The following is a 23,712-nucleotide window of genomic DNA, read 5'->3' on the forward strand; positions in this document are numbered from 1 at the left end:
GTCTTTCCTAAATTCAGTTTTTCCAGGAAACAGGAAGAAGGTATCTGGCCTTCAATCAAATTTCTTAAGGCATTAATTAGGCACCCTCTAACCAGTACAACTTGCATGGTGGTAAGGAATACTGTTTTAAAATCCTTGACGCGTTTCTTCTTCAAATAATCAAACTAATTGTAAGTCAGCAATTTTATATATTGATTTTTCTCTTCATATATATATATATATATTTTAAGATGGCTTTTTAAGCTCCACTTGACATAATCTAAGATAACTTTTGAGCTTTAATTGCACTTTTCTTTTTTTGTTTCATTTTCTGACACGTAAACAGTTATCTACTGGTGATGCTGTCATATTTCAATTTTTTGTGAGATAAAAAAGTCTTGCATCTCTATCTCATGTATTATCTGTAAATCAAGCATCACTAAGTTGAATAAAGGAAGGCACTTCCTATAGCTAGCAATTTTGAAACCAAGTTTCTTTCCACTAGTTGCTGTAGAAATGTACAGAGTTGATGGCTGAGAGTGCAGTGGGTTTTCTTCTCCAAAGGCTTGCACCTGTTTTTGAGAATAAGGTGAAATTGTTCACTGGAGTTCAAGCAGAAGTGATATACCTGAAAGGACAGTTGGAGCTAATAAGAGCCTTCTTAAGGGTTGCAGATGCGTTAGAAGAGAGCGACGAGGAACTTAAAGTTTGGGTTAAGCAAGTCAGAGATGTTGTTCATGAGGCCGAAGATCTTCTTGATGAATTGGAACTTGTCCAGGTACATAACCTAACCAATGGATTCTCTATTTATCTCCGTATCAGGAATATGAAAGCTCGCTATCGGATTGCACATGAGTTAAAAAGCATCAACTCCCGCTTGAAAGCTATTTCTTCAAGTCGTAAGAGATTCCTCAGTAAACTGGACTCTTCTTCAGTGGCTTCAAGTTCCATTAATACAGGTACAACTAATTGGCACAGACTCTATTCAAAGTGATGAATATCCTTAATGGTCATGTCACTCAATTATGAAATTATTTCTCTTCTTTCCCTTTGTTCAAGATAGATCAGTATCAATACATATGTACTTGTTTTGCTGTTTACACTATTACATATCCTGAAACAGGTAACGCATGGCACGATCAACGAGGAGATGCTCTTCTCCTGGACAACACTGATCTAGTGGGCATAGACAGGCCAAAAAAACAGGTTATAGGATGGTTGATCAACGGTTGTCCTGGACGAAAAGTGATTTCTGTTACTGGAATGGGAGGGATAGGAAAAACTACTTTGGTGAAGAAAGTATATGATGATCCAGACGTAAAAAAACACTTCAAAGCTTGTGCTTGGGTGACTGTTTCTCAATCTTGTAAAATTGAAGAGCTTCTCAAAGACTTGGCCAAGAAGCTCTTTTCTGAGATAAGGCGACCAATTCCAGAGGGAATGGAAAGCATGTGTAGTGATAAGCTCAAAATGATAATCAAAGACTTGCTGCAGAAGAAGAGTTATCTAGTAGTATTTGATGATGTGTGGCATATGTATGAATGGGAAGCTGTCAAATATGCATTGCCAAACAACAATTGTAGTAGCAGGATCATGATCACCACTCGTAGATCTGATTTAGCCTTTACCTCCACAATAGAATCCAACGGTAAAGTGTATAACTTGCAACCCTTGAAACAAGATGAGGCTTGGGATCTATTTTGTAGGAACACCTTTCAGGGTGATTCATGTCCCTCATATTTGATTGACATCTGTAAATATATCTTAAGAAAATGTGAGGGTCTTCCCCTTGCAATTGTAGCAATCAGTGGTGTCCTGGCCACAAAAGACAAGCGCAGGATTGATGAGTGGGGTATGATTTGCCATAGTCTTGGAGCTGAAATTCAAGGCAATGGCAAACTTGATAATTTTAAAACTGTACTCAACCTCAGTTTTAATGATTTACCTTACCATTTGAAATACTGTTTCTTGTACTTAAGCATCTTTCCTCAGGACTATCTGATTCAGCGTATGAGATTGATTCGCTTATGGATAGCAGAAGGATTTATTGAAGCCAAAGAAGGAAAAACAAAGGAAGATGTTGCACATGATTACCTGAAGGAGCTCCTGAACAGAAACTTAATACAAGTAGCTGGTACAACAACTGATGGAAGGGTCAAAACTTTGCGAGTCCATGATCTTCTACGGGAGATCATCATTTTGAAGTCTAAAGACCAAAACTTTGCATCCATTGTCAAAGAACAAAGTGCTGCATGGCCAGAAAAGATTCGACGGCTTTCAGTGCACGGCACATTACCATATCGGCAGCAACATAGGTCTGTCTCTCAACTCCGTTCTTTTTTAATGTTTGGGGTTGGAGAATATGTACCCCTTGGAAAACTGTTCCCAAGTGGTTTTAAACTGCTTAGTGTTTTAGATTATCAAGATGCACCTTTGAAGAAGTTTCCACTAGCAGTTATTGATCTATATCATTTAAGATATCTAAGTTTAAGGAACACAAAGGTGAAAACAGTTCCAGGTCACATAATAGGGAAGTTGCATAATCTAGAAACATTCGATCTGAAGAAGACTTCTGTCAGAGAATTGCCTGTAGATATTCTCAAGCTTCAAAAGCTTCGTCATCTCCTTGTCTATCAGTTGAAATTCAAAGGTTATGCACAGTTTCACTCCAAAGATGGTCTTAAGGCTCCCTCTGAAATAGGGAAATTAAAGTCACTACAAAAGCTTTGTTTTGTGGAGGCAAACCAAGACTGTGGAATGATAATAAGGCAGTTAGGGGAACTAAGTCAACTAAGAAGGTTGGGAATCTTGAAACTTAGAGAGGAAGATGGGATGGCTTTCTGTTTGTCCATTGAGAGATTAACTAATCTTCATGCCCTCTCTGTTGCTTCTGAGGGTGAGAGTAAAGTCATTGATCTGACATTTCTCTGTTCACCACCTCCATTTCTTCAGCGCTTGTATTTGTCAGGGCGTCTACAAGAGTTACCAAGTTGGATACAGTCTCTTCATAGCCTAGCCAGGTTATTTCTGAAATGGAGCTGTTTAAGATACGATCCTCTAGTGTATCTACAAGATCTTCCAAACCTTGCACATCTTGAACTACTTAAGGTTTATGATGGTGACACTTTACATTTTAGAAGTGGAAAGTTCAAGAAGCTCAAGGTTTTAGGTCTTGACAAATTTGACGGACTCGAAGAGGTGACAGTGGGGAAGGATGCCATGAACTGCCTAGAAAAACTGAGCATAGGGCGGTGCGAATTGTTGAAGAAGGTTCCATCAGGCATTGAGAATTTGACCAAGTTGAAAGTCCTTGAGTTTTTCGATATGCCAGATGAACTGATGAAGACAATATGTCCACATGGTCCCGGAAAAGATTACTGTAAAGTTTTACATATTCCAGATGTCTATTCTACCTACTGGAGAGATGGAGGTTGGGATGTTTATGCTCTGGACACTTTCAGCAGAGATTGTTCTCCTAGATCAGGCACTCTCATAAGAAGTCATGAACCTCGTATTCAGTGGAAGGTGTAGCTCTAAATTGTGAAATGATTGGTACAATTCTAGAGTATGTGTAATTTGAATCAGAATTGAAAGTTCAGTTTAATTGGACAAAAACGTTCACAGCACCCAAAGAAGTGTAAAAATTTATTTATATTACCTGTACTAAAAATTGAGCAGACTCATTTCTTGTATAGAAGTCAGTGCTCTAAATAAAGGTGTAGGTTTTTGTTCACCTTTGTTTAAATTTGATCAATGTAAATAAATTGCATAATCACCATTATTGAATACACAAATTGTATAGTACAATTCTTCCTATATTACATATTCAGATTCGATTCTATCTTTTCATGATTACTGAAATAAAGTGATATAAGCAGTTGTGCCATTTACAAGATATATTTTATTATCAATGTAATTGAAATTAATATAACTATGCTGAGCGTGAATTAAAAAAGAAAAACAAATTAGAAAAGAACAGAGAAGTTGCAAAAAATTACCTAGATGAACTCTTAATGCAGATGTAAGAAAGACAAAATCTTATATTTCCAACCAAAACTCATGCTAGCGCGTATCACGAAATCGCATTCTGTTTTAAATTTTAAAATTAAGCTTTTTATTTACAAAAAAACGTTACGAGGTTTAATTTATAGAAAGTTACTTTATTTATGACTAATTTTTAAAATTTCCGTCTTAAAATATAAATTAAAAGTCACTTAATGAATTAAAAATTCATATGAATCAGTTTTATGTGAGAATCATCATGATTTGTAAAGAGATGGGAAATATATATATCAGTTTAAAGGAAATAATAAAGAGAAAATACAGTTGCAAGAGAATTATAAAAAAAAACACAAAATAGAACAACGTTATGGTACAACATTAAATTAAATTCACAATATACATGAAGTAATTTCACAGGATCTATGATATACATGCTAAATATACTTTCATATAATAATTTCATTTTAATGCAGTCTCCATGTTTTATTTAATGACTTCATATTAACATTAATCTGTGTGAATTTTCTATCCGTGTAGTGTAGATATTCAAACTGAAGTTTATCCATTCGTTCCCATGTTGCCTTTCTCACCTTATGTCTTCTCTTATAAATTAAAAATAAAAACTACCAAATAATATAATTTTAATTTTAAATGCATTATTTTGAATTTTACTTCTAATGATCTTTCAAGACATAAAAATTCAGTCAATTTGCCTAAAAATGAAGAAACAAATGGTAGTGTGGAATAATTCAAGGGAAATAACATTTCGACAAAAATGGTGCATCACAAAAATATAAACGGTACGTCATTTTCTCAAACATGACATTGCTTAACCTCGAGCAATAAATTATAACTTTCAATTACAAAAATTTTTGAATGAGAAACACTCTTTTCATCGCAGTCAAAATTCTGGGCTGAACGACCATCGTGCCCTTGCTGCATGTTCACCATTTGAGTACCAGCTCCCACCTGAATAGAATGATACAAACGTGTATATGTACAAAATCTGACCACTGGAAGAGGACATCACGATACGTTATCACCTAAATAAGCGAATATTCTTTTCTTGAAGAGGCGAGCAAGGTCTACAATTTCAGTTTCTCTTATATGCTTCACCATACTGTCCGGCTCATTTTTTTTTCCTTTCCGAGATAATCTGCTCGCAACATCAATTGTCAAACCAGCCATATCCCTAGTGCTCGTTAAACCGCGCAAGACCGTGCCAGAATATGAAGGATTCGACACTAGTCTGTTAAGTAATATCAGTATCTCCCGTATCAAAAATGTCCTGACAGTCACAATAAACCAGTCGCACAAAATCAACTTGAAATATTTGATTTTAAAAGACTAATACTTTATAACGATAATAATTCATAATTTTTTTATTTGACAATATTTTAATAAATGTGATTTTAATTAGGATTTCCACGATTATAATTATATATTTATTATGTTTCAAGAATTTATATACATTTTGTCATATTATATCACTTTCAAAATAAGGATATCACAATCAGTGAGTTTTATTACCTCTCCCTGAAAATCTCTGCCTGCTGCTCATATGATTCAGTTTCGAGATCCATCTCCGATACCAGTAATTGCAAAATCAACATAAGATAGTTTACCCCTCTATTAGAGAGCTTATGACCAACAAAAATTTCAAAACCCGGTTGTCCAGATGATGCAAGGAATGCCAGCACAAGAATCACATTTCTGCTGACTTTCAATCCCTGAAATTAGAATTACCTAAATTTTAGGGAGTAATATTTTGAAATATATATAATGACTTTCCCCAAACTGAAGTCGCTTGACTACATCCCTATCATAGAAGACAATAAGAAAGCTTTCAATCTTAATTTTCCTCTCAAAAGTTCCAGAAGTGTGTAAACGTACATGCAAATGATAAAATAAAATCAAAGTAATTTAGATGGCTAAGTTTTCACTTCTAAATGTAAGTTACTCATTTATTCTATAAATTATCTTCAATTTGAACCCCAAAAAAAATCCACAAGGCATTTCCACTGGCAACTGTATAATCAAATGGACTATATCACAATAAATGCGCTATCCAACATAATTCATAATAAATTAATCAAATCTCAATTGATATCACATTGCAGAATCTTTGATAGCAAACATACCAGTAAACCACTCCTATGAGGGGCTACACAATCAGACAATCCTTGAAGGATGATTTTAAAATATTGGAAATCTGAAGTCGATTCATTCTCATTCATAGCACTGCTAGCATCACCCTCTTTGCATCCACAGCAGAAAGCAGCCAACAATTTTGGACCTTGAATGCGTGAAAATAAAAGTTCAAAAAATACATAAAAAATTCAGGATCTGCATGAAACGCACAGCAGATACAAACTGATATTAACTCAATTTAAAGCTAGAAATCTAAAATAGATATCCTATGAAGTCGGGTATGTGGAGGTTCAAGGCATGATCTATCTGAAGATCCTTTATTCAATAAATAAGTATCAGACCTTGTGTAAAAGCAACATGGTACAGAATTTACTTTAGAAATGCCACAACCTTCTATACTGTTTATAAGAGCTTATGTTAGTTCAGGATCAACGAAAATCAAAGCCCAACAATAGCACCCAATATGGAGCAAAGATGTGGAAAGTGGATATTAGGAGCAGTAATAATAGAAAGTGGAAGAGAAAAATGTTCCTGAATAAAGAACTTCCAAGCACCAACGCACACCAAACCCAAGTGTTAGAAGACGAATTTCAAGTGGTAAATAACAACTAACAACAAGAACAGTGACAATTACTTTGACAGAGCAGGACCAACCCGCTTTGACACCAACTTGAGAAAAAATACAGTGGAATTAGAGTGAATTTGAGAGTATATCTTCTACTCTGTTAGGGTTGGGTTTCATATTTATAATAGCTTGGGATGATCAGATGCTATGAATGAGAGGAAATAGGAAAGAATTCTAAATAATACTTCTAGGAACTACGTCCAGCACAAAGCACATTACACCTGACAATAAATCCGATTAAAGATTATTTATTTTAACAAGAAACAAAAGGAGCCAACAAAATTTTGTTGATATTTAACAAATTTTGAGAATAAACTCATGTTTTTAAATTTGGGACTAGAACATACTATTAAAAGCAGTAATGCAAAAATAATTTCATTCAAGCCAACCGATGTCTACAACGTTGGTCTGGATTCAACAAATAAAAACAATCAGCAAATTATTTATTTCCTTTCAAAACCCTTACATTCCTACAAAGCTACAACAAAAGACACAAGGGAAGTCTATACGACTACATGTAGCAATTGCTAAAACAATTGAAATGAAGGGTGCCAGGAATCAAATTATGTAGTACTGAACGGAAAAAAAAAATTGACAAATTGGTTAGCAGAGGAAGCTTACAATTCAAAACCAGGTATAGAAGTCTTAGAGTGTGCTTCTTCACACACAGCCCAGCATCCTTCTTTAGCAATTCGGAAATAGTTTTAAAAACTATTTTCTGGCTAAACCTGTGTTCACACAAACTCTTGGAATGAACATGATATCTTCATAAGTCAATTTTTCAAAGTAAAACAGGACAATTAGACTTACTGTTCCCTCTCAAAGTAACCATTACTTCTCAGGAAAAGCAGCTTCATAATAGATACTGCCTCCACTCTCACTCTTTCTTCTGTGATCCTCATGGCAATTTGATGCATTATCTCAAAAAGAGACACCCAATTTACATGAGGTTGTAAGGAGTTTTGATGGTTCTGGCATTCTTTTCTACTTTCTATTTCTTCATCAACAAGATTTTCATCTTTTACACCAAAATCCACCAGGTCTTTCCCATCGCAAAGTCCTTCAATGATGACATTGTCCCTGAGCAGAGTGCACTGGAAAGATCAAATCATAAGTTCATAAGAACCGGAACAGCAACAAGGAAAGAAAGAAAAAGTGACTTCACAAAAAGTACAGCCATCCACCAACTTATAACCTATCCTAGATTTTTAGTCTAGCTGCCAAAGGGGCAAAAATGTACAGATCACTAAACTGTAGAAAAGACATTCTAGATCACAAAGGCCATGCCGAACTTTCTGATTGCGTCATATTAAAGAATTGTTTACTACAATGATGCATTTCAGTAAATCAACAATAATGCTGACCAAACTTCATTCCACGATTTCCCTCCCCAGGTCACCAAAGTCCTCACACCCAAATGAACAGTCAAACTAGGGGACAGGGACAGATTGATAGTCCAGGTACAACATTCCACCCAGTGACTGTTTATTGATCATAGTATTACCCATACAGATGCACAAGGGCATACAAATATACACACTTGATGCATACTTAAATTATAGGGTAAGTTTGACATGCTTGAGAAGACATTCAATTTTCTCATGTTTTCATCATACAAAGCAAACCCAGACCAGCCAATTGATCACAACTCACGGATCTGATAGAGTTGTTAATTAAAATATAATATAAATATCATGATTCATGACACAGAGAAAAGAACCAATTCAAATGGTAACCTTGGGCTAATGGACAAGGGATACACAGTTAACACAGTTGTTAAAAACAAGGGAAAACGTCATTCAAACAATGCATACCTCCTTCCAGCATTATTTTCCAATTCCAGTAGGAGCTTCAGAAGCATGTATAGTACACATAGAGAACTATGGACAATAACAACCTATGCAAGAGGGAGGAGCTTTGTCAATAAAGGTTCATGGATTATAAAAATAGCGAGCAAGAGAAAAAAGAACACCCGAATAAACTAGTTTCACAAACTTGAGAAAGCAATATGATAACTTTCAAGCATATTGACTGATAAGAACCTTGGTCGAGAACCATACCAAAAAGCTAGCAGTTGCAAGATCAAGCCCCTATAAACCCCACACTAGACTTCCGTTTTAGAATATCATAAAAAGCATAAAATGACGTGAGCAAATAGTGACTCAATAAACCCTAAATAAATAAAAAATCATTTTATAAAAATCATAACTGCATTGCAAATATGTCCATTACAATACAATCAAAACTTGGTTCTAGAAAACAGATGTAGCGAACTTCAATCTATGTCAAATATATAGAATACAAGGCTCAAATACTTGAACCTTTATAATGAGGGGAGTTGTTATTAATTTCTGTTACAGCCCAGGAAAGAGAAATGAGAAGTTGATAGAAGGCAAACAAAGGGAATGAACAATTTCATTAAACAACTGAGAAAAGTTGAAATAATTCCCCTCCATGAGCTTCCCCTTAACAGAGAGTTCCCTTGTTCATACAATCATTACAATTACAAATCCTTTTCTTCCCCCCTTATTCCCCCAGTCTCTCTTATTGATCCCCTCTCATTGGCTAACCTCTCTAACTGCCCCTAACTAACTGATCTAACTGTGCCTAAGAGCCTACTATCTCTTTCCTTTCATTCTAACCATTTTTTAGGCCAAGGGCAGGTGGACACTTATGTCCAACATTCCAACTCTTCATATGCTCAATATACAACATTCAGGTTTTGAATAGTACAGGCAAGCTTTTGGCCTTTTAAACTATGTGGGCCTCAGGATTGCAATTGAATTAATGGTTAACGATCATTCAATAATCAAAAGCTTTGTTGAATTTTAATATCCCATGCATCTTACAGTGCCTACCATAAAGCAAACTGTTTTATGAATCTGTTTGACAACCTTGTAATCCAATATGTATTGTCTATATGTTAGCAATACAGAGATAGGAGAGAGGAAATAGCAAATTAGTTAGTAAAAGTTAGAGTGGTTAGTTAGCAAGAAAGAGAGTTAATAAATACGAACACATAAGGGGAAGGTTCATCATTGCTTGTATCATTTTGTAGATTAAGCATTTGCTCAAAGGCGAAATCCTTTGTGAATGGGAAACCCTTGAAGGATAGTTCCCCCATTTGCAATTCTTTCCATTCAATTCTACAAGAAAATTCTTTTTCTGTTCATTTATACTCTTGCTTCCTAAACTATGAATATTAATTATTACTTTCACTTACAAAGGAAAATAATTGAATCCTTAAGAACCTCTATAATCCATTAAAATATCTCTATCAAATCATCTTTCTGTAGACCTAGTACTTAAAAGGAAAACTTATGACCCACAGGTAATAGTAATATAAGTTTACAAGCAATTCGAGAACAAAATATTAATTCACAAAGTACTTACATTTTCCATTCCACAGAGATCAAGCAGTGGTCCAATTAAAGTTTCCAAAATATCTGTTCCATCAGCTATCTGTAACACATCAATAACTGGATGATATACAATCTCACTATCATGATTGAACAATTGAACCATCGTAATACCAACAGTTAACATATCCATTATATTAACATGCAAAAGGAACCAGTTCAAAAAAAAATAAAGACAAACTAAACTATGATACTATCAGAGAGGGGAAATGCAGAAAATGATGACTGGGAAATCCTTCTAATAGCACACTTGACAGGGATAAATTACCAGAAATAAAAATAATTGTGCACACGAGAAGAGTGTTCCGTATATCTAACAACAAAACCACTTTATAACAACCATGTGGAGAAACCAAAGAAGCAAGAATTATAATCTAACACAAAATTCAGAGTCTGTGCATATTTTTTACCTGACGTTTGTTTGGAAAAAAATTCAAAAGCAATGATCAAGTGAAAGTCACTCACTAATCACTACTTTAAACCAAACTATTTGATGTCTGGAAATTTCCACTGGATCAGAAATGCACAACTTCATATGTGAGTTCTACAGGAAGACATGTAAAAATGGAGAGCTGAATTAATACCTTTGTTAATGCAAGGTAGAAATTTGATATCTTTGCTGCCTCTGGAGTAAGATAACGATCCTTGAGGTGATGCAAAGCTACTCCTGAAGAGCTTAAATCTGAAAATAATTCTCTAGTTATTTCAGAGGGCAGACTCATATTCATGCAGCCAAAGAGAATATGAAAATCTCTTTGACAACTCGCAAGCAACTTGGATATCACATTATGTCCCATCCTTTTAGTTGGAGAACCCCATATTGCCCGCAATTTCTGGGAAAGATCAAGATAAGCCGAGAGATCATCACTTGAAGCACCTTGGGCTTCTATGTCTGTTTGAACTCCCTTAGCTTTAAAAGTAGTTTCAGCTGGCATAAAACAAAAACAATTCAAGAGGGTGTCACATGCAAGTAACCAGAAAATTCTTTAAAATGAGGAAGAGGTTTTTCTCATGTCTCACCAATTGGAACGTGCAAAGATACTCCATTTTTAAATTTTGAAGTGTTATGACAGTTGGGATCAACAGTTCCAAAATCCCTGCCATTTTTGCCACATGAAACACAACATTGCATTAGAATGAGTGAGGATAAAAAATAATAAAAGACAACTGTTAGGATTATATTGTGTTAAGGTTACCCTATTTATCATGATTATATTGTGTTAAGGGTTTCCCTATTTATCATGATTATATTGTGTCTAGGATTACTCTATTTATCATGATTATATTGTGTCTAGGGTTACCCTATTTATCATGATTATATTTTGTCTAGGTTACCCTATTTATCATGTACTCTTGTATCAATTTATTCTTATAAATAGAAGATTATGAGAGGGATCAATTAAGCCCTCAAGAATTATTTTACAGCTTCAATCTCAAGTATAACCTCTGGCCTGATATGCAACAATGGATAGTTATTTGTCATGGTGTACCTTAACCCTTCTGCTTATGGCTTAAACTCATTCTAGACTATTACTCAAAGCAACTTAATTACAAAATATTTCAGGCATGAGACATTGGTCACACAAGACACAATTTCCAATGGCTTTATACAACAAGCTCTGGTCACTCTCACCTAGACATAAGTAATACAAACAGAGATAGGGAAATATTCACCAAAAGTTACTCCAACAGTCGTTACTTTCAGCTTCAGCTCATAAACTTCATAACAGAAAGTTATGTGCACCTTTTTCATCCTAGTTCATTTTCAGTGGCTTCTAGGGAAATACACACATATGCAACACGTATAAAGCTGCAATAAATAAACGAGCTAAACTGCAAGCTTTTTTGTTGACTAATCTGAGATGCAACTGAAAGGGGACATTATTGTCCTAGAACCACACAATTAGAACATTGTATAAAAAAAATTTAAAAATGACTTACTTGTTTATACTCTTTGCCTTTGAACAGTTAGCGCAAGCACTTTCTCCTTCGTTACCAGAAGATGTGAATTTGGGTTTATCTTCTTTCTTGTCTCTTTCTTTCTTGAACTTGACACGCTCCTTCTCCTGAAAGCATGCAATTGAGTTATGATATTCCTCTCAACTAAAATTTTGAAGCAGCAACAGAAGTGTCAACAAATAAAACATGATCTAGTCAACAGAAAACAAAAAGGCCAATGCGAGTATATAGTTGCCCAGGCATACCAGATTTTCAATCTGCTGTGTTGCATGTTCCAGCTCCCTCTGTACATGCCAGTGCCACCAACCAAAAATGCCAAGTTTAGTACAAGAAAAAAATAAGCAAATATTTTGACAAACATTAGAACAATCCAGCATGGCAAATACTTTTTTCCCTCCCTTGTAACTTCCAAAACAAACAACAACATAACTAGAGGAGCACTACCAATAAAAAAACTCAAATGATAACGACTGAAAAAACACCTTCTGCATCTTAAAATCAATTGAAAATAATTGACCGACGAAACCAAATAACAGGTATATTATAGTCTCTCAACTATTACCCTCCACGTCGAAATTCCAAAACTAAAACTTAATCCCCTTTGAGAAAATATTTACGTTTTCACTTAAACCGACACTTGCTCTCAACCTGTTTCCTAACAGTTTTTCTTTTCTCCTGTGGAAATATTTGAAAGTAGTAGTATGACAAAGTGGCAGTTCTGTAAATAAAAATAAAAACACAATAAACAACAACACAGCGTTTAAATATAAAGTGAAAGACCTAAAAATGGAATACTCGTGCATCTACTTCCATTTGGAGATTAGTGGAGACTACCTTTAAGCGTTCGATCTCGAGGTCTTTGTCGGAAGGAGGATTCGGAGGCGGACCGACAATGACAGCGGTGTTCCTCTGAGAGAGCTCCCGCGGAGGCGAGTAGCAAGGGGCGGAGTAAACGGAGGAAAAGGTGGCGGGAGGAAGCGGTGGCGGAGGGTGATAAGAAGTTGAAGGAAGTGAGTGAAAGTATGGTTTTGGTGGTACGAAGCGTTGGTCGTCTGAGAAGGAGAAAGAAGAATAAGAGTTTGAGGTTAATTTTGGTGCGTTATCAGCGAGGGCAACGGCCTCTTCAAGCATCGCGTCATCCCAATTTTCGAACAATTCGTCGTTCTCCATCGTCTCAAACCCTCACTCTCTCACTTGTTAGGGTCTTCCTTCACCTTTCAACACTCTCCGAATGACATGTTAGCGGGATTTAAACCTTTGATTATTCTTTTTTATTTGGAAATTGGAATATGAGAAAAATGTTTATACTGTTTTCTACTAAATTAAAATTTGAATTTCCTACGTCACTCCTTTTTATTATATTATACTTTTTTATTTAAATTAAAATGGGAATTTCCTAAGTCACTCCTTTTTTTATTATATTATACTTTCTTTATAAAGTTAAAATTAATAATCCTAAATTTCGTGTTACCCGAGGTCATGTCACTAGATACTGTCTCGCAACTTTTAGAATAGTTTAAAGATGTAAATGACAAGATAAAAAAAATTCATAATATTTAATTTCATAAATAATAATTGTGTAAATTCAAGTAAATTAAATTGAAATATGTCGTTCTACCATATCATCTTCTGGCATCATCAGACTAGGTCGGCCAACTACCTAAACCGACAACCGAACTGTGTATCGTATGGTCTCCTGACACCATCAGACTAGGTCGATCGACTATCCAGGTCGACCACCTAGGTCAACCACATGATTAGATTATAAACGATAATAACTCATTAAGTCCCTAATGTAGATTAAGGTGTGATTGGGCCTTCATTAGGCCAACGAAAGGTAAAGGCTCATCACAACTAGTATAAATAAAGATTTCAAGTATAACTTTAAGATCACAATGCACAATATATGGATTACTTGTTGTGTCCATCGCTCGGTTATATTACTAACTTGAGCGTCGGAGTGTTTTTGATAGGTGTCTGCTCACATGGCTTGGCCAAGGAGGAGGAAGAACGAACAACATAACTTGGAGAAAGGAGGACCACTAGGGAGTCCGTCCACCCTATGTGCCAACTGAAGGACCACTAGGTAGCTCGTCCGGCCTTCAAAACAATCTGGAGTGCTTTGAGTATGGGACTTCAACCCTATGTCCGAAACATTTTGGCGTCCACCGTGGGGTCGAGCGAGTATCCCTCATTGTAGCCATAAGGAATCAATGAGTGATGTTTTAAAGGACATCAATTGCTCCGCCATCCGGCCTCAACCATTCAGCCTCAAGCATCCGGCCCCGGTCATCCGGTCTCGGTCATCCGGCCTCCCATGGCCTCAGTCGTTCGGTCATACCTTGACCTTTCAGGTATTTTCTCAAACTTGGCCTCATAGGTATTCAACCATTTGGCCCCAAGTGTTGAGAATCAGTCGTCCAACCATACCTCGGCCTCATCTTTTCGGCCTCACATGGCCTCAATTGTCCGGTCATACTATGACCTATTAGGTACTTTCTCAAACATGGCCTTACAAGTATTCAACCATATAGCCCCGAGTGTTGGGAATCAACCGTCTAGCTATACCTTGGCCTCATCTTTTCAACCTCCATGGCCTCATTCGTCCGGTCATACTTTGACCTTTCAGGTACTTTCTCAAACTTGGCCTTAAAGGTATTCAACAATTTAGTCCCAAGTGTTGAGAATCAGTCGTCCAGGCATACATTGACCACTCAGGTATTTTCTCATTCAACCTCATAGGTATTCAATCATTCGTCCCCACATGAAGTCAATCATTCGGTTATTTGGCCTCAACTGTTCAACCTCAAAGGAATCCCGCCCGGCCTCACCCAAGGTCGACGATCGTGGATCTTCACCAAGGGAATCCCAGTCGGCCTCATCGAAGGTCGGTGACCGTGGATCTTCAACAAAGGAATCTCGGCCGGTCTCACCGAAGGTCGGTGACAGTGAATCTTCACCAAAGAAATCTTAGACGACCTCATCAAAGGTCGGCGACCGTGGATCTTCACGAAAGGAATCCCGGCCGGCCTCACCCAAGGTCGGGGACCATGGATCTTCACCAAAGGAATCCCGGTCAGCCTCACCCAAGGTCTCATCAAAGGTCGGTGTTGAGACTTTGGCAAGTGTACCAAATCGTTCTAAGTAATAAAACCGGTAAGACCGGATATCGTTTCCCAAGAGACCCGTGTCACCAAACAATCGTATAATTTCCAACTAACTTAGACTAAAGAATGCTTCATAATTTGTGTTTTTGTGCAATTAAAGTAAACATGAAACATAATTGATAAAAGTGATCTTAGATACTCAAACACTTGGAAATGGAAAGATTAGAAATGATATGGAATGGTAATGTTGGGGGTATGATTTCACCTACTTCACTCTTATGTATAGAAAATCACTTCCTCTTCATTAATATGCTGATGAATCATTATTTTATTCACTTCATTTAGTTTATTGTGCTAGAATTAATCAGGGAATTGTGCTTAATTGTCCAGTATTTTCCCATTTTACTGAATTGAGCCTAATCCGATCAGAAATTCTTATTTTAATTAATTTGAATTATCTGAAACGAATGATTTACATTATTGAGTGCATGAAAAATTTTGGAAAATATTTTTGGACATTTAGACTTTCTGTACAAATTCCCAATTCCTCTCGGGTTATCGTTTACAGGGGCAGAAGTGCCTAAAAGTCAGTTTTTTTGCCAATGGTGACCTGTGTTCACCTGACTGAGTACCTGTGTTGGACTTTCTGTACAAATTTGCAATTCCTCTCGGGTAATCGTTTACAGGAGTGCTGTAAACGATTACCAGTGCTGCGTGAATGTTGTGTCAACTTGTGTGTCTTCGTTTGAGTTCAATTCTTATCCGTTTTGCATGCAATTTTTTTTCATAGTTTCGTATGGATGTCTATTTTTACGTATAGTTTTTACTTTGATAGAATTATTTCTGTAATGTTCCCAGTAATTGTTTTACTCTTCTATGTCAGTCCAGTGCTGCATGAATTTTGTGTCAATTTGTGTGTCTTCGTTCGAGTTCAGTTCTTATTTGTTTTCTATGCAATTTTTTTTCATATTTTTGTATGGATGTCTATTTTCATGTATAGTTTTTACCTTGTTCAAATTCATTATGTGTTGTTCCCAGTAAATGTTTTATTCCACTGTGTCAGTCCAGCAAAGGGAAACACACATGCAGCACATGCACATGGAAAGGCTTTGGTTTTAATTTTTTTTATGGAGAATAGGATAAAGAAGTGCACATTTACGTGAAGTCCAGCAACAAATGCAAGTAGCACATGATGGAAGGAATCTACAAAAGCTTGTGGTATGAGTGCACACACATGGAGTTTTGCTTCCATTTGATGGATGATGACATGGAATCACATTTCTGAAAATGGTCCACCAAACACATGCTTGCAATGTACCAAGAATCACTTAAGTTTCACAAATGTCACGGCTGGAAACATCAAGTGGAGGGCCCCTTTGTTTTATTTTGAATTTGAAGGAGAGAGGAAGACACCATTCTAGTTCCAAAATTTTGAGAGGAGGCCATGAGCATCATGGAAGGGAGTTGAAGAATGAAGGAAACCAATCACTACTTGAATGGAGGATGAAGTTGCTTGAAGTTCTTGTCTTCTCATTTGGTTTTGTAAATCTTTCATTTAAGTTTTTGTTCATCTTTTCCATAAACTGGAATTTGGATTTTGTGTTTATGGAAATTGTTTTAAGAGCTTTGTAATTTAATCTTGAATTGTTTTCTTTCCTTTTAATTTTTGCTGCAAGTGTCATGGCTTGGAAGAATAACATTCCTTCTTTCATTTAGTTTTCTTTCATACACTTTTGATTGAATCCTTTGTTGTTATGCTTGAATGATTCACGGATGTTTTAAGTGGGAGAATGAATTATTGTTTCATGTTTTTATGTTGTTAAAGATTGAAAAGAAGCAAGGTGCATGGTAACTTATGGAGATAGTCATGGCTCCTTCTATTTGAGTTTCTCTTTGATTTTGTTTTAACTAAGAAGATGGATGCTTACGGTTTTGGATGTCCATTTGCAATTACCATTTCAATGAAACCCAGCAAATTTGTCACGGCACATGAGGTAAGTTTTAGAAGCATTTCAAATTCTGTTTTTAAATTTCAGATTTTACTGTCTCTTTTTACTGCTGTAATTTAATTTCTGTTGTAATTTAATTTCAATTGTTATTTTCTGCAATTTAATTTCTGCTCTTCTTTATTTTTGCATGTTGATCATTTACTGTAATTTTATTTCCTGTATTTTACTGCAGTAATTTTGAGTTTTTTTTTACTGTTTTCCCAATTTACCATTTTCTGTATTTACTGTTTTCTGTATTTTTGTTTTCTGTATTTTGCTGTTACTGTTTTACTGATTTTGAAAATTCTGTACTTACTGTTTTTACTGTTATTATTTACTGCTGTAATTTCATCTTTTGTTTTTACTGTTTTACTGTTTTTACAGTTTTCTGTATTTTATGTTTTACTGTATTTTCGTTTTTACTGTCCCAGATTTATTTTTACTGTTTTATGTTGCTGTAATTTTATTTTTACGGTTTGTTAATTTACTGCTTTCAACATTTACATTTTTCCGCAACCAAAAACAATCACAAACCCCCCCACTTCGTGTTTGATCTGAGACTGAACCACAATATTGGTCCTTGAGAGACGACCTAGGAGTCACATCCTAGCTATACTGCATTATTTTTGTTACATCGAATTTGTACGCGGTGCGACCCGCGTGTCATATGCCAATGTCAATCTACTAAATTACTCAAACCCAATTCCTTGGTAGAGAGAGTCTAGACTTTCTTATTAGGCTCCAATCCCTTGGAAAACCTAACAATTATATCTGCATTAAGAATTTACTGGATAACAAAGCACCTTGAGCTTAAGAGATAAAATAATTTACTTCATAACATTAGTCTCTCTCTTTGCTTCACAATTGGATAAACCACTTCTCAACTTATTTCCCAATTCTTTTTCAATGAGTTCATTTTTCTTCCTCTTCTTCTTCTTTCTTCTTTTTCCTTACTTTTCTATCTTTCTATTTTTCTCAATACACCCATACTGAACAAACTCCCCCAAACTTAAACCATTCTCCTGTAGTACAAATGATTGCTCTATTAAGCTCAAGGTAGGGAAATCAAGGAATTTTCAATAGACTTAAGGTTCAAAGAGGGAAGACATCTTTCATTAAGGTTGAAGGGGTTAGTATTGGCTTATTTGGCTCAGAACATGTATAAAAAAAAATAAAATAGAAGAGTAAGATAGCCTTGATCATGTCTAACAAGCAAGCAATTGATTCAATTCAGAGAAACTCAGGCAAAGTCAATTGTAATCTAACATGATAGCATTTACAGGAAAAATATAAGGCACAACATCTCACAAGGTTAACTCAAGGTTCCACAACATCATGAAGCAACTGCCATAAATATTGATCGCAATTAAACATAGAGCATTCTCAAAATTTTCATGAAGAAAGCAACCACAATTTGAACTAACTTGAACCATCTCAAAAATCATTTCATATTCAAGCATAAGCATCATGGTTCAGCACACTCTATCAAGCCAGATAACTTAAACATCTTCAAACAAACTAAAAAGTAAAAGTCACACTCAAATTTAAAGACAAGCAAATAAAACAAAAAAAAAAACAAAAAAAACAAAATAAAAGGGCTTGTGAGTGCACAGAGGAATGAAACGTTATCATCGCTCATATCAGAATCCTCCTCCTCATCTGCACCAACTTCTGCTCCACCTTCCCCTACAAAATTGGTCTGGTCTCCAGGCCAAGCTACTCTGGCAGCATACTCCTCTAGAGTCATGAAACCTGGGTGAGAGGAGCAACACAATAACAAAGTGAAATGCAATGTTTGTGCAAAAGAATGTTCATTCAAGGCTTAAATTCATACACAAACAATTAGGACAAACCATCACAAACAATCACAAGAAGATCAAAAGGCAAAAATTGGAAAACAGTTGAAAAACTCAACACAGGCCAAATGCTGGCAGAACGAGTCGCGCCCGGGCGCGACCCTGCAGGGGGCGCCCGGCGCAAGTTATGCAGAAAAATTCTGCAGAAGTTTGGCTAGTTTTCTTGAGCCACAGCCTCTCCAACATTCAACAATCAGTTCAATTACAAACATCTAACCCTATTACAAACCACGAACAGAAATACAAAGTTAAAAACAGAGAAATTGAAACCTGCTTTTTTTGGAGAAGTGAAATTGATTTTGAAATTGGGGTTCTTTGATGAGTTGAGAGCTTGTCTGTGAGTGAAGAGTGCCCAGATAGACTTGATTTTGTGAAGAGAATGAGTGAGTGTGATGTTTAAGTGGTAGGGTTTAGTGGCTGGGTTGAGTGGAGTTGAAAGGGTTCGTGAGTGATAGAGTTCACAATGGTGAGTGTGATGGTGGTATTGTGGTGACAGTGAGTGTGGCTGAGATGGAGGTGTATGGTGGTTTTGAAGGCTTTGGGAGGATGGGTTACGAGAGAGAGCGAGAGAGAATTGAACTGAGGTGTGGATTAGGGTTAGAAAATTGAAACGGACCACACTGTGCACATAAAACATAGAAAGATTTGGGCCAGCACATGTCGCGCCCGGGCGCCCCTCGTGTGGAGGGCGCCGGGCGCGACCAGCACGTAGGTGGTGCCATCTCGCGCCTGGGCGCGCCTGGTCAAGGGGGCCTGGGCGTGAATTCTGCAGATTTCAGCAGACTGCAGGATTGTGCAACTCACAGTACAATTTTCTGATTTTTGCATTCTCTAGCTCTCAAAACAACCCAGAACACCTTGTTTTTACTAAACAAACTTGCTCAAATCTCTAACACTTGAAATTCAATTTAAGAATCAAAATTTTGGTGCTCAATTTCAAGAGTTCTCAGCATTCTCCAAAACAAGCAATTACAATTCAAGACACAACAAAATCACACTATTAACATCTCAGGCTACACAACACATTAACATGCTTCCACACAGCCCAATTTTAACAAGTTCTAAAACACATTCAAACAATCAAAATCACACTCAAATAACAAAATAACACTGAAGGAAGGTTAGAAAGCTGGGTTGCCTCCCAGTAAGCGCTTGTTTAACGTCCTTAGCTTGACAGATGAAGCATTTAAGTTTGGTTTTTGATGTTGGTGTGCTTCTTCCTTTCATGACACCAACATGTTCTAAGCAGCTTTCTTGTCACCAACTTGACTCTTCTTGAATATGGAGCCTCAATTTCGAGAACTCCATTTGCTTTGATAGACTTGATAACCCAGACCCTGCTCTTAAGCTTAACTGGTTTGCCAGGTTTGGGTTCATCACTTTCCACAATAGAGCCTTGGTGAACTATTTCATCTTCCCTATCTTCTTCCTCTTCCTTCACTTTTGGGGAGAAACAATTAAGGCTCTTCTTGACCAACTTGGCAGCTTGCCCTGTTAGACTAGTCACTGATAAAAGTTCATCTGTGGCTTTAAGACTAGCCTGTTTTTCTCGACTTTGTTGCTCAGCTTCAAAGACATTGAACGTTATCTCTCTATCTTGGTCCTTTAATTTCAATATTCCCTCTTCCATATGAATGACAACCTTAGTTGTCTTCATGAAAGGTCTTCCAAGAATGAGTGGTATCTCTATATCTTCCTCCATGTCCATCACTACAAAGTCCACCGGGAATTGGAGCTTATCAATTTTTATTATCACATCCTCAACTACACCAAGTGGATATTTGATAGATCTATCCGCCAATTGAAGCATCATTCTTGTTGGCTTGGCTTCAAGACCGCCAATCTTTTTAAGCATAGAGAGAGGCATCAGGTTGATGCTAGCCCCTAAATCAATAAGAGCCTTCCCTATATCATGGTCTCCAATGGTGCACGGAATGGTGAAACTCCCCGGATCTTTAAATTTTGGAGGGAGAGTCTTCTGCATGATGGCACTACAATTTCCCTGCACTTCAATTGTTTCCTCATCTAAATACCTCTTTTTCTTGTTGAGGAATTGCTTCATGTACTTTGCATAAGCAGGAATTTGTTGCAATGCTTCGGTCAAGGGTATTTTGATCTCAAGCTGGTTGAATATTTGCTTGAACCGATCCAAATGTTTCTCTTTTTCTCTATTGGAAGGATTTTCCGGATAAGGAAGATGTTTCAAAATTTCCTTCTCTTTTTGCTTTTTCTCTTTTTCTTTTCCTTTATTTTCTTCTTCTGCCCCAACAATCTCTTGATCAATTTCCTTTTGTGCTTGAATCTCATCTTTATTGCTTCTCTTTTCTTTATTTGGCAGTTGTTTCTTGTAATCAACCCCAACCTCTTTTCCACTTCTTGTTGTAATGACATTACATTCCTCCTTAGGGTTAACTTCAGTGTTAGCCACAAATTTCTTTTCAGGTTTCTCCTCGAGCTTCTTAGCAAGTTGACCCACTTGTATCTCCAGATTTCTAATGGAAGCTTCAGTGCTCTTGTGGTTGGAGATGGACACTTGCATAAATTGCTGAAGAGTGTCCTCTAACTTTGAGGTCCTGTCAGATAAAGAGGGATGTTGTTGATATTGTTGTTGTGGTGGTCTATTTGATGGCCCAGCTTGTTCTTGACCCATGCTTGGGTGAGGTCTCCACCCTTGGTTGTAGTTACCTTGGCGGTCTTGATTACCCATATAATTCACCTCTTGGAAATTGGCTTGCATGGCACACTGACCATTTATATGATCTCCACCACATAGCTCACAACCTTGATGTTGAGCTTGAGAAACCTTTTGGAGCTCTTTAGGTAGTTGAGAGAGTTTGTTCATGAGAGCTTCGATTTGTTGAGTCATTATTTTGTTTTGAGCTAACAAGGCGTCCTGAGATTGTAGTTCAAGAACACCTTTTGATTGTAGTTGAGCCCTTTCATTCTGCAATTCATTGTCATTAGCAGCCATATTCTCTATCAGCTCATGTGCTTCTTCAGGTGTCTTCCATCTGATGTTTCCTCCAGCTGAGGCATCCAACATTAATTTGGTTTGGGATTTAAGGCCTCCCAAAAACATATTCAGGACGGTAGGCTCATCAAACCCATGAGTGGGCGTCTTTCTTAGTAACCCCTTGAACCTATCCCAAGCTTGGCTCAAAGTTTCACTACCATCTTGCTGAAAAGATGAGATTTCCTGCTTTCCTTTATTTACTTTTGACTGTGGGAAGTATTTGTTGAGGAACTTGGCAACCACGTCCTCCCATGCCGTGAAGCTATTCTCAGGAAAAGAATTCAACCACACCTTGGCGTTTCCTCCCAACGAGAATGGAAACAGGCTCAGCCTTATAGCTTCATCAGGAACATCATGAATCTTCACAGTATTACATATCTCAAGGAAGGTGGCCAAATGATTGTACGGATTCTCATGAGAAAGGCCCTGGAACTGATTGTTCTGCACCAAATGGATGAGAGCAGGCTTTATCTCCATGTTGGCGGCATTAACTCTTGGCCTAGCAATGCTGTTGAAGTGAAGAGGCCCTGAGAATGTAGAATAGTCCTCCAAGGTGCGTCTAGCTTGGCCATCACCATGACCATTTGGATTGGCGGCCATATCTTCTCCTTCCTGATCAAAAACAGGTAAGAATGGTTGCTCAGGAATCTCTTGAATGAGAGAAGTTTCTCTAGCAGCCCTGTTTTGCCTTCTCCTTCTACTGTTGTTTCTACGGGCAGTTTTCTCAACTTCAGGGTCTAAAAGGAGAGGTTCAGATGATGTTGTGCTCCTAGTACGGATTGTGCCCTGCATACACTAGAGACAACAATACTAGAGCACCAAGTTATCCAAAAATACAAGAAAACAAAAATTTATTCACAGTAAAAAGAATATAAGAATAAAGCCTAAGTTGGTTAGAAACACACAAAAGTATAGTGTTAACACAGAGTCCCCGGCAGCGGCGCCAAAAACTTGTTGAGACTTTGGCAAGTGTACCAAATCGTTCTAAGTAATAAAACCGGTAAGACCGGATATCGTTTCCCAAGAGACCCGTGTCACCAAACAATCGTATAATTTCCAACTAACTTAGACTAAAGAATGCTTCATAATTTGTGTTTTTGTGCAATTAAAGTAAACATGAAACATAATTGATAAAAGTGATCTTAGATACTCAAACACTTGGAAATGGAAAGATTAGAAATGATATGGTATGGTAATGTTCGGGGTATGATTTCACCTACTTCACTCTTATGTATAGAAAATCACTTCCTCTTCATTAATATGCCAATGTCAATCTACTAAATTACTCAAACCCAATTCCTTGGTAGAGAGAGCCTAGACTTCCTTATTAGGTTCCAATCCCTTGGAAAACCTAACAATTATATCTGCATTAAGAATTGAGATCTTAAGACAACCAAAGGTCCTAGCTCTATCCCTAGATACTATTTCCTTTAGGTGTTTAATCCAAGTCCAGATTTACCCAACATTTCCCAATATCAAGCAAACCCTAAAATCATGTAATGGGTAGCAATTTCACAACAAGCATTAAGAAAGGGAATTAAACACTAACAATCAATGAAAGAGGCATAAATTCATTCAAAACATAGTATTTTACATAAGATTTCAGTGGCTAC

The 23,712-nt window shown here is 36.8% G+C and overlaps 2 protein-coding genes across 2 annotated transcripts; one reads left to right on the forward strand and one right to left on the reverse strand.

The window, feature by feature from the left end:
* The first annotated feature begins 293 nt into the window (after nt 1–293).
* Nucleotides 294–3,773, forward strand: LOC108336022 (disease resistance protein RPM1). Its single transcript, XM_017572302.2, has 2 exons — nt 294–938; nt 1,103–3,773. The coding sequence occupies exons 1-2, from the start codon at nt 509–511 to the stop codon at nt 3,508–3,510; spliced, it is 2,838 nt and encodes a 945-aa protein (XP_017427791.1). The 5' UTR covers nt 294–508; the 3' UTR covers nt 3,511–3,773.
* A 928-nt stretch (nt 3,774–4,701) lies between these two features.
* Nucleotides 4,702–13,383, reverse strand: LOC108336119 (protein SENSITIVE TO UV 2). Its single transcript, XM_017572462.2, has 12 exons — nt 12,970–13,383; nt 12,381–12,419; nt 12,118–12,242; nt 11,197–11,273; nt 10,761–11,104; nt 10,151–10,219; nt 8,572–8,654; nt 7,568–7,837; nt 7,379–7,485; nt 6,123–6,277; nt 5,512–5,711; nt 4,702–5,269 (listed from the first exon to the last, which is right to left on the reverse strand). The coding sequence occupies exons 1-12, from the start codon at nt 13,303–13,305 to the stop codon at nt 5,008–5,010; spliced, it is 2,067 nt and encodes a 688-aa protein (XP_017427951.1). The 5' UTR covers nt 13,306–13,383; the 3' UTR covers nt 4,702–5,007.
* Between the last annotated feature and the right edge of the window lie 10,329 nt (nt 13,384–23,712).

This window comes from Vigna angularis, chromosome 10 (assembly GCF_016808095.1).
Source record: "Vigna angularis cultivar LongXiaoDou No.4 chromosome 10, ASM1680809v1, whole genome shotgun sequence".
Classification (NCBI taxonomy): Eukaryota; Viridiplantae; Streptophyta; class Magnoliopsida; order Fabales; family Fabaceae; genus Vigna; species Vigna angularis.

What these genes read in the sequence shown, in the direction of transcription:
- LOC108336022 (XM_017572302.2), top strand. Translation starts at nt 509, where the DNA reads ATGGCTGAGAGTGCAGTGGGTTTTCTTCTCCAAAGGCTTGCACCTGTT. An exon ending in TTCAAGTTCCATTAATACAG is followed by an intron (nt 939 to 1,102) that starts GTACAACTAATT and finishes ATCCTGAAACAG; the next exon opens with GTAACGCATGGCACGATCAA.
- LOC108336119 (XM_017572462.2), bottom strand. Translation starts at nt 13,305, where the DNA reads ATGGAGAACGACGAATTGTTCGAAAATTGGGATGACGCGATGCTTGAA. An exon ending in TCGAGATCGAACGCTTAAAG is followed by an intron (nt 12,420 to 12,969) that starts GTAGTCTCCACT and finishes TGGCATGTACAG; the next exon opens with AGGGAGCTGGAACATGCAAC. An exon ending in GGTTACTTTGAGAGGGAACA is followed by an intron (nt 7,486 to 7,567) that starts GTAAGTCTAATT and finishes GTGTGAACACAG; the next exon opens with GTTTAGCCAGAAAATAGTTT.